Source organism: Lolium perenne, chromosome 1 (assembly GCF_019359855.2).
Source record: "Lolium perenne isolate Kyuss_39 chromosome 1, Kyuss_2.0, whole genome shotgun sequence".
Lineage (NCBI taxonomy): Eukaryota > Viridiplantae > Streptophyta > Magnoliopsida > Poales > Poaceae > Lolium > Lolium perenne.
Window position 1 is genome coordinate 170,049,629 of NC_067244.2, and position 11,051 is coordinate 170,060,679.

An 11,051-nucleotide genomic window follows, 5' to 3' on the forward strand; every position below is an offset into this window, starting at 1 on the left:
ATCGTTGCGTGATTTCCAGAGTCTCCAAAGTAAGAGGATGATGATAGATCTTGAGGCTTTCTGGAGATGGGGGGGCACCTCTCATGGCAGCAGATTCGAACCAAGAGTCGAATTCCTCATCAGACCCTGGAATACATGCTTGGATGCAGTGGCGGAGCTAGGCCCCAAGCTGCACAGGCCTTGGCCCGGGGCGTGAGCCAAAAACTCTGGCTTGGCTGTAGCAAAAAATGCACTGTAGCGTGTACTGTAGCTACTGTAGCAAGAAGATGGCCCGGGGCGTTGTAAGATCCTGGCTCCGCAACTGCTTGGAGGCCAAGCTTGGAGAGGGTATCAAGCCAGATTTGTTTGGCAAAGGGGCATTGCAGCAGAAGATGGGTTATGCTCTCACTGCCTTGGTCACAAACAGCACAAGTGTTGTCATCAACAAGACCATGTCGCATGCGTCGCTCAGCAGTCCAACATCGATCAAGCAATGCTAGCCATGCAAAAACCTTGCATTTGAGAGGAGCCCATCGGTCCCAGATAGCCTTGCAATGCGGAGAAAAATTCATACCCTCAAACAAGGCATTATATGCAGATTTACTTGAGTAGGAACCCGAGATGGTGAGGTTCCAGGAAAGCTCATCCGCATTGTCAGGGGAAAGTTCTTGGGCGTCAATAATTTCGACCAGGTGCAAAAACTGCATTATGCCGTCGACCGAAAGGGGGCCAGAGATATCTTTAATCCAAGAATTTTCACGAACACCAGCAGCGACAGTGCGGGCATTGGCGATACGTGCACTGACAGCAGCGAACACAGCCGGCGCAAGGCTAGAAATACTCTGACCAGCAAGCCACCTATCAGTCCAGAAGTAAATCTTGGTGCCATCTCCCAGCTTGACACTAGTGGCTGCATGGATCAGGGCGTTGATGTGGCGGTTAACCTTAATGGGAAACATTGCCAAGGTTTTCCAGGATCGACACGCTGAAGCCAGGACCAACGTGCACGGAGAGCCCAGCTCATGCGTTTGAGATCAAGAATACCCATGCCACCCATCTCAATGGGACGACAGACATCACGCCAGGCAATGGCACAACTTCCACCTCCATCATGACGACCAGAAGACCAGAAGAAATTTCGTTGGCATTTAATTATTGCCTCGCTGATAGGCTTGGGGATTTCAGTTGCAAGCATGGCATGAATCGGGACAGCAGCAAGCACAGCTTTCACAAGAACTAGCCGGCCTCCTTTTGACAGCAAGTTGGCATGCCAACCTGAGAGTTTGTGCTGCAAATTGTCGATGAGGGGCTGCAAATCTTGAGCACGAAGCTTGAAGATGGATAGTGGCACACCAAGGTAGGTGATAGGGAACTCCTTGATTGGGCACACAAGGTGGTCAGCCACAATTTGCCTGTCATTGTCTCCACACCTTTTGGGAGTGGCAGCACTCTTCAGGATGTTTGTGTGAAGGCCAGTGGCTTTCCCAAAGATGCGAAGAAGTTCCTTGACTGTTTCGCAGTCAGATTGTGTTGGTTTGTAGAAAACGGCCGTATCATCTGCATATAGGGAGGTGCGGCATGCTCCACGGCTCCCTGGCAAATCGGCAAGCAGACCGAGGCGAGCAGCAAGGTCAATTAGACAGTGGAAGCACTGCATAACTAGCACGAATAACATTGGTGACAGCGGGTCGCCTTGCCTGACACCACGATGATGAGAGATTCCATCACCAGGGAAACTATTCACCAAGATGCGAGTGGAAGCAGATGATAGGAGGAGGCATACCAATCTTATCCAGACCTGACCAAAGCCTAGATGCTGCATCAGCTCAATCAGAAACGACCATGAGACGGTGTCAAACGCTCGAGCAATGTCAAGCTTCAGGAGGACGGTTGGGGCTTTTGCAGCATAAAACGATTTGGCGAGCTGTTGGACCAACATGTAGTTGTCGAGAATAGAACGACCTCGGATGAAAGCACTCTGATTGGGTGTTACTAAGGTTGGTAGTATAGGTGCAAGGCGCAAAGATATAGTCTTGGCAATCAGTTTGGCCACACCGTGGACAAGGCTAATAGGCCGGAAGTCACGGATCTTAGACACATCTTGCTTTTTGGGGAGGAGAATGACGAAGGCGTTGTTGATTTTCTCAAAACCATGAGCACGACCAGAGTGAACTGCCTGAAAAACTGCCATAATGTCATTTTTAATTGTTGTCGAGCAGGTTTTGAATAAGGAACCAGTGAAGCCATTGGGCCCGGGTGCACGATCTCCAGGCAAGTCCTTGATAGCTAACATAACCTCTTCCTCAGTAAAAATAGCATCCAGCTGGGAGAGATCAAACCGTGGTAGGCCGAGGCCTTCCAGGTTTAGGCTGAATGCGCGGTCAGGCGGTGCACCAAAAGCCTCTTCGAAGTGCGACGTAAAAGCTTCTTCAATAAGTTTTTGATCGACCAGCGGGGTGTCATTATGGCTGGGAGATGAAGTTTTTCCTTCTGCGATGATTGGCATGTAGGTGGAATTTTTTTGAATTAGCCTCGCCTTCCTTCAGCCAGTTGATGCGCGATCGCTGACGAGCAACAGTTCTCCGCAAAGAGCAGAGGCCAAGGTACTTCTTTTTTAGTTCACGTCAGAACCATGCCTCAATCCGGCTAAGTTGGCGTGTTTCTTGCGCAACATCAAATCTGAAAATGAGCTCCTTGGCACATTCAATCTGCATCCTAATGTTTCCAACATTTTTGTCACTCCAGGACTTGAGGCGACGACCGAGAGTGCGTAGCTTGTGATCGATGACAGTGATGGGGTTGCCATAAGCCGGCTCTGCCCAAGCAGCTTGGACCACATCATGGAAGCCAGGAATTTGTGGCCAAAACGGCTCAAAGTGGAAGCGCCTGTGCTGAAATCTGACGACCTCTGTATGACTGTATGTAGCACCAACGGGCAGTGATCACTGATGAGCGTTGCCACGCAGGTGAGGAGACTGTTAGGGTGAGCAGTCTCCCAATCAACTGAACAGAACACTCGATCAAGACGTTCAAGCGTAGGAGATTCACGCTCATTTGACCAAGTGTAGCGACGACCGGTCAGAGGCCGGGAGTTCACGTAGCTCCATATCATCCAGAGCACGCCTGAAGCGCCCCATGGCACGCCGAGAGACATTGGGATTATTTTTGTCAGCGGCCTGGTAGATCATGTTGAAATCTTCAGTGACAATCCAACCGCCCTGGTGAGTAGCACGAATACCGCGGAGCTCGTCGAGGAAAAGAATTTGCTCCTCATCAGAGTGAGGCCCATAAACAGTGGTAAGCCACCAGGAATTGGGGCCAACAATGAATCTTGTGGTGACAGAGAACCGGCGGATATCATGATCCACACCGGTGACCACATCGGGGTTCCAAGCCATCAAAATTCCACCACGAGTGCTAACAGCAGGGAGATAGCAGAAATCTAGAAATTTATTGCCAAGAGTTCGCATTACAATGGAGAGGGAAATGTGGGCCAACTTCGTTTCCTGAAGACATACAATGGAGGCGCCACAAGATTGGACCACATCACGAACACCTGAACGGCGACCCGGCGCATTCAGACCGCGCGGGTTCCAGTTTACGACCGACAGAGATTGTGCTACCATGGGGAAACCTGACGACCTGAGACGACCAAGGAGTTCTCCGCCCTGATTTCCTGAGACTCCAGCTCAAGATCGGATGGCAGACTCCAACGATAGAGAGATGCCAGCCCCTCGAGTTGCTTGCGGCTGAAACCACGAAGGAACTCGCGCTCGTACCTTTCAATCGCAGCAGACGGAGGAGCGCCCTGGTTCTCCTCCACAGGGATGCCGAGCTTCTTCAAAATGACTTTGAGGCAGCTGCGCATCGAGTCACCGGGACGCCCATCCCCGCAAGCTGCGACACGCCGGCTTCGACGAGGAATGAAATCCTTGGGAATTTCTTTACGGCTACGCTTCCGCACTGCTGGGCATGGGAGCAGATGGCGTGTTGGGGATGTCATAGCCTTGAAGAGGGCAGCACGAGTTGTTGTAGCAGGAGGAGGAGCCTGACGATTCTTTCCGCGGCGACTGTATACGATCAGAGCGGAAGAGTCGAATTTCAAATGCCGGCGCGCAAAGCATGGCCCAGACACAAGAACCGGTAGCTGAGCCTGACCTGGAACATGAGAGTCCAGCTGTTGCGAAATAGTGGCATCAAGCTGGTTAGGCCGCACCAGGTCCGAAACAGGCAGCACCAGATCAGCCAGGTTTGCAGTTTGTTGCGTTCAACGTCGCTCGTCGACCTCGGCCTCCGCAACATCCTCTACGCCGACCTGCTCCACCTGTCTCGCGTCCGCCGCCACACACCTTCTCACGCGGCCAAGCTCGACGTCAGGCCGTCGCCAAGCTCCGCGCCCTCCCCTGACGCACGCGAGCTCACGCGGGCCCTTCCCTGCTGTCGCCGTGGCCACGGCGCCCCTAGGTACGCGCCACCTCAAGCCTCGCCATGGCTGCAGCAAGGCCCGCCTCCGGGGATCCTAGCTCGTCCACGACGCTGGCCAGAGGACTAGAGGAGGTAGACGTAGCTGTTGGCCGGAGATTTATGGGGAGACGGACTGACGGGTACGAGCAGCGGAACTTGCGATCGATCTGTGGTTTTGGTTTAGGGTAAGTCCTTTTTATTGCCTTCAACGAGCAAAGATAAACGGCGGACCCTTGCCGGAATCTGTATCGTCACGCGCACGCGATTACAAACCGAAGTCAGGATAGCTTTGCTCTGCTAACCACGAAGACGTATAGATGGTTGGACAAAGACGTAATATGTTGGACGAAAACGGACGAAACCAAGGAAACGTTAGCTCATTTATTCACTACTAGTAGAAAATCTCTCATCAGTACTGGTTCCAGAGGGGCATTCGTACCGGTTGGGCAACCGGTACAAATTATCCGGCACTAAAGCCCCCCCCCCCCCCCTTTCGTACCGGTTGCTTACGAACCGGTATAAAAGGTCCCTCCACGTGGGCCACCAGGAGAGCTCAGGGCCAAGGAGTTTTGGTACCGGTTGGTAATACGAACCGGTACCAAAGGTTCCCACCCGCGGCAGGGAAATTGCCCAAATCTCTGCCGCGGCAGAGAATTGGATTTTTAGGGTTTTTGGAGGGGTTTAGGGATATCGGTTTGTTTCATATCGCGTCGATGCACCAGAAACGCGTTTGGATTTAGGTAGTAAATGAAGATCAAGATGATGTATAGCAAGTTGGTGCATATAATATAACACACATGTAATTGCATAAGATCGCAAATTAAGTAGCACTATATATGCATGAAGATCGATCTTCATGCATAGTGGTACTCTCCGAGGCGTACTCTATATATATCTATTACATGTAGCATAGCGGTACTCTTCGAGTCAACTATATATGTAACATATACATCTTCATTCATAGTGGTACTCTGCGAATGGTGGTATGACGTCTCGAAGGAAAAATCCCGCCAATTCCTCGCCTATTGCTATGAAGCGGTCATCGATTGAGAGCTTGTTCTGATTTCTTGCCAACTATAAAAGAATAAGATACAAATGAATACATGAAACAACTATTACCGAAACTCAGCACAACTTATGATAAGAAAACAAATTTGTGAAGATTGTTTTTGTACCTCTTTATTTCTTTCATTATTCGTTCTCTCGCTGACAATTCTGCGGATGTACTCGCAAATGAAGAATCCACAGAGATCGGTCCCTTGTGGTTGTTGCGGGCATTTCTTTACAAGAATATAATTCAATCAAACAATAGTCAAGTATGATAATTAAAGGTGTGTGGACCTAGGTAGTACTACTTACTTTCGCCTTCCATCGCAGCTTCGGTGTCCATTCACGGGACGTATCTTCCTTGATGAAAGTTTCCCATACGTTGCTCGACAAAAGAAAATGCATAAAAGAGTCATCAATTAGTTCATAGCAGGAAATTAACGAAACAAACCGATAAGAATTAAAATTACCTTCTGAGCATTAAATAACAAGACAAGTATAGATCCGATTTTTTGCTTAGTGAGTCATAGACTTCAACTTCTCCAATTTCCAAATTGATGACGAGAAGAATAAAGTGAAACCTACGCACGTTTCAATATGTAGTGTCATATATATAAGTCATTAGTTAAAATTTTGACATACGGTGAGCAAAATATAATGTGTTATAAGACAGTAAGACTCACTCGAAGTTGTAAGGCCAAATTATTAGCTTTTTGTCACGTTGTCGCTTCAAAAACCTTAGCAAAGTCTCCGGTGTATCCTTGTTATAGAGGGGATCTACTATGGTTTTAACATGCATTGTGTGCGGGTCAATGAACCCAATGTCTGTGATATCGTCCCTTTTGCATTCGAGCATCTTCGATCTGCATAATATAGCGCACAAAAGATTATAATCTGCAGAGAATGAACGAGCTGAGCTAAAGACTTCTCAAATTAAATAAATAAATCACTTACAGACAATAGCAACTGATGATTGATTTGTCGAGGGCCCGGAGATTGTATAACTGAAAGAGTTCGACGAAGTCAACGTTCACACAGTACTCCTGGAAGTAGTGCTCTTCCCTAACTTGCACCATGATAGTCTGGATCCCTTCCTTTGAGGCCTTAAGGTACCACGAATGCAAGTTACGCACACATGTTGGTACCTTCCTGAGATTCTCGACCAAATCTTTCCCTTGAACAAACTGATATGCTCGTTCAGCGAAGGCGTAATCAGTTGCGTCTTGTCGAGAACTTTGAACGGTCTTCCCGTCAAACACCTTGAGAGGGGCGACCGATTGAACGGGTTGTTGTCCGAGCTGGTAGACACTGTGTATCCCTTTTATCTCCCTGATACCCGATTGAACGGGTTTTGTCGCCTCAATCATCTTGTCATACGACCTTTCAGTAGAACGCGCATAGTCAGATGGCGGCAATGGTACAGGGTCATATAGATTGTCAACGGTACGCACAACTTTCACCGGATCTAGTGTCTTCTCGAAAGGTATCTCTGGCACTTTCGGTGCAAACCATTTCTTCAACTCGGCCTGAACGGCCTCCGCGTTTTCCTCTGGAGTTTTTTACCAAGGTAACTTCTCAGTAGGCGGCAGTTGTTTCTCCTTTCTAGCTTTCTTCCTAGGCGGCGTACCGTTCCGCTTAACGGACGCTGTCTTACGTCGCGGAGGATCTCGAGATGGTGGACTCACGCTGGGGTCCCTCTCAGGTAGGTGTGGACTTGGCTGCTCACCAGGACTGCCACCAGGAGGAGTCGATGGCATTTGCTGCTCATGTGTAGGAGTCGGTGGCCTTTGCAAAAGGACGACGTACTTCTTCGGCCATAGGGCGAAACCGTGCTTGACATCGGCCAGTGTCCTCTCATCTTCACCTCTAGGAATATCAAGCTCCACTGTTTCTAAACCCGGAACAACTTCATCCACCCCGACACGAACACAGCCAGGTGGAATGGGCATATGATGGTGCATTGCTCCATCTTCACTTGGGTACACATAGCCGACCGCCACCTTAACGGGCGCGGTCTTGAATAACATATGTAGCTCGCAATCTGTCTTCTCCGTGACATAATCCACGGGGTAGCTTCCTCCACATCCGTCAATATGCGAGGAACCGACACTGCTTCTTCGCTGAGATGGGGCAGCATCGGCTTGTGGATCCTGTAGAAACAGCGGCTGATCAGGTGCCCTCTGATTTCTCTCAAGAGCCTCCACCCTAGTTAACAATTCCGTTACAATGTCGGCGTCCTTCTTCTTCTTTCGCGAACGGCTTCTATAAGTGTCAGCGCTGTCCGGCCACACTTCCTTCATGGTGACACCTGGGCGAGCTCGTACCCGTCCAACATGTTCAGGGTTCCCCAGAGCGAGTGTCAGCTCGTCATTCTCTCGATCGGGAATATACTCTCCCTTTCTGACCTTTTCAATTGCATCTACAAGCTTCGGTACAATTGCCTCAATTTCTTCCTTCCATTTTCCCTTCGCAACGATCAGCCCTGTCTTTGGGTCCAACCCTGCCCCATGAGCGAACAACCAGAACTTGGACCGTTCGGGCCAGTCCCATGTCTGTGGAGTGATTCCATGATCAATCAGTTTATTCTCAAACGTTGTCCACTTCGGAATGGCACTCTTGTAGCCACCTGACCCCAAATGATGCGGAAGTTTCTTCTTTGCAGCATTTTCGGTATTTTTCTTCGATCGGGACACAAAAGTAGACGATTTATTATACTCCTTAAATGCGGCCAAGTGATCTTTTATCTTCACTAGATTATCATCGAATACTGGATCTTCATTCTTATATTTGTCCCATAGATTTTTCTTCCAGGTCTGAAATTGTATGGTCATCTTCTTCAATGTCCATTCCTTGACTTTCTTCTGGCGGCCTTCCGTCATGTCTTCCGGTAGGCTAAACTTTGTCAGTAGCGTGTCCCAAAGAAATGTTTTCATCGTCTCGTTGACATAACTAGCACCACTCTCCGCGTTCTTCGGCTTATGCCACTCTTGAATGCTGATCGGTACATGATCCCTAACAAGAACTCCGGCTTGACTTGTAAATTTGCGGCAAAACTCTTTGGGATGCTCTGGTTCACCATTAGCCTTGAATGCCGTGAGGGCTAACCTGCCCTCGCCCTTTAGCACCCGCGTCGGGCCTCGTTTTGTTCTAACAGCCTTGCTCGATGATCCAGAAGGCTAAAAGAAAAAATTATTCGTTAATAAGTGCAATACAAATAAATGAATGCATCTAGGGATGAACACAGACTAATTGATACATAGATATACACCTCGCCGGAGTTTGTGATGGACACTTCATTGTCTTTTCTAACTTGTTCAGACTCAAGTCCCTCGCCAAAATCATTCAGAAAGTCTTGGTACTCGTTGTCATCTCCATCGTCGGGTTCCGGACCACGGGCACTCTCATAGATCAATTTCTGCACCGCTTCTTCCCCCTCCTCATCTCGGACGAAGGTGCCGTCCTCCATACCTCAATGTCACTGCAAAATTAAGAAAGCAATTGTATTTCATTCATCATGTAATGATCATATAACAGATTGCTAGATGGATAACAATTGAAATGAAGAAAGCAAAAAACCCAAACCCTAATACTTGGTGCTCCTATTTCTTGACCCTAACTCTATGTCGCGGCGGCACCGCCACGGACTCGGCACCGCTATCGACCCTAACCCTAACACTTGGAGCTCCTCCTCTCGCGAGCTCACAGACGGCGACAACAACGGAGAAAAAAAGAGAGAACGACCGCGATAGAATCTTGCGCTCGAAGATGAGGTGCTAGTGCAGCGCGGGACGAGGACAAATCGGAGGTCGTGATGATGGAAAACGGTGGGGATAAGATATTAAGAGGTGAGGAGAAGGCTATGGGACAAGGAGGATAAACGCAGCTGTAGTAGATTGACGGTGAGCGCATTAAAATAAACAACAGTGGCATGTGCTCAACAAAGTAGATTCTTGTTAACGCCGTTCTTTCCATCCAAAGATGTTGTACCAGTTACGGACGTCGGGAGAAGTTGGCTTTAATGCGTGCGCAGATGTGGGACCAAGGCACAGTAGACGTTTCAATAAACAAATGGCATACGACGTATAATACAGAGCGTTGCCTCCAACCTTCGCGCGAATGTGTGGTCTAGAAAACAGGTGCATCTCAGCTCGCGTTCAGATATGCATTTCCGAGAACGACCTAGTAAATCAGTATTCCCCTCCCTCTGTCTCTCATGCTGACGACGTGCGCGCCCTGCACGAGAGCGGCAGCAAAGACCCCGCTCGGCCCTACACGGCGACGCCGAAGAGCATGCTGGTATGTCGACACGTCGCTACGGGCACCAAACTACGCATAGGGCCGTCCAGCGCGTCTCGGACTGTCCATCTCGGTCGAGCACCGTAAAAGAGACGGTGGTTAACGACACGGGAATGAGCACAGCTCACTGCCGCGCCCGTGTCGTGGCGGTCCGGCCGTCGATGGTGTCGTCGGCGCTGGACGCGATGGCGGGCACGGCGTGGGGCCGGTGGCTGGGCCTCGTCGCGGCGGTGTGGGTGCAGTGCGTCTCCGGGAACAACTACACCTTCTCCAACTACTCGGACTCCATCAAGACGCTCATGGGCCTCACCCAGCTGCAGCTCAACGGCCTCTCCGTCGCCAAGGACGTCGGCAAGGCCTTCGGCCTGCTCGCCGGCCTCGCCTCCGACCGCGTCCCCACCTGGCTCCTCCTCGCCATCGGCTCCCTTGAGGGCTTCCTCGGCTACGGCGCGCAGTGGCTCGTCGTCTCCAAGACCGTCGCGCCGCTACCCTACTGGCAGATATGCGTCTGCCTCTGCCTCGGCGGCAACAGCACCACCTGGATGAACACCGCCGTCCTCGTCACCTGCATCCGCAACTTCCGCGGCAGCCGCGGCCCCGTCTCCGGGGTCCTCAAGGGCTTCGTCGGCCTCAGCACCGCCATCTTCACCGACCTCTGCTCCGCGCTCTTCGCCGACGACCCGGCCTCCTTCCTCGTCATGCTCGCCGTCGTGCCCGCCGCCGTCTGCGCCCTCGCCATGGTCTTCCTCCGCAAGGCGGCCAACGCCGACGCCGAGAACACGGTCCTGGATGACTCAACCACCACAACCCCGCTCCTGCTCGCGTCCAAGCCGGCGGCGGCGGAGGCGCGCGGCCCCAGCGAGCGCCCGCGGCTCGGCGAGGAGCACACCATCGCGGAGGCGCTCTCCGCGCTCGACTTCTGGCCGGTGCCTACCCTCAGCACGGCAGCGCGGCATTTCGTCGAACACGCCGCGGGCGTGCGTGAGGGGAGGCCGGCAGCGAGCTCACCGCGGCAGTCGCGCGCGGGCTCCTCCCGGCGAGCGCGCGGCGGCTAGGGAGGCGAGGTGAGGGAGCCGACGCGAGGGAGGGAGAGGGAGGTCCTCACCTCGGTTGCCGGCGCGGGGAGAGGGTGGAGCAGCGGGCGTCGACGCGGCGACGACGGCGACCCGGCCTGCTGCTGCGCGCGATGCCTGCTGCTGCGGGCTACGGCGACGGCGGTGGCGCGTGGAGCTTCGGGCGATGGCGACGGCGGCGGCGCGTGGAGC

At 51.6% G+C, this 11,051-nt stretch overlaps 1 protein-coding gene across 1 annotated transcript; it reads left to right on the forward strand.

Moving 5' to 3' along the window:
• The first annotated feature begins 9,942 nt into the window (after positions 1 to 9,942).
• On the forward strand, positions 9,943 to 10,841 carry LOC127335052 (protein NUCLEAR FUSION DEFECTIVE 4-like). The gene has a single exon (XM_051361640.2). It carries the CDS (start codon positions 9,948 to 9,950, stop codon positions 10,839 to 10,841), a length of 894 nt encoding a protein of 297 aa, XP_051217600.2. The 5' UTR covers positions 9,943 to 9,947.
• Positions 10,842 to 11,051: the final 210 nt, after the last annotated feature.

Excerpts from the sequence above, each read along its gene's own strand:
- LOC127335052 (XM_051361640.2), top strand. The coding sequence starts at position 9,948 with ATGGTGTCGTCGGCGCTGGACGCGATGGCGGGCACGGCGTGGGGCCGG.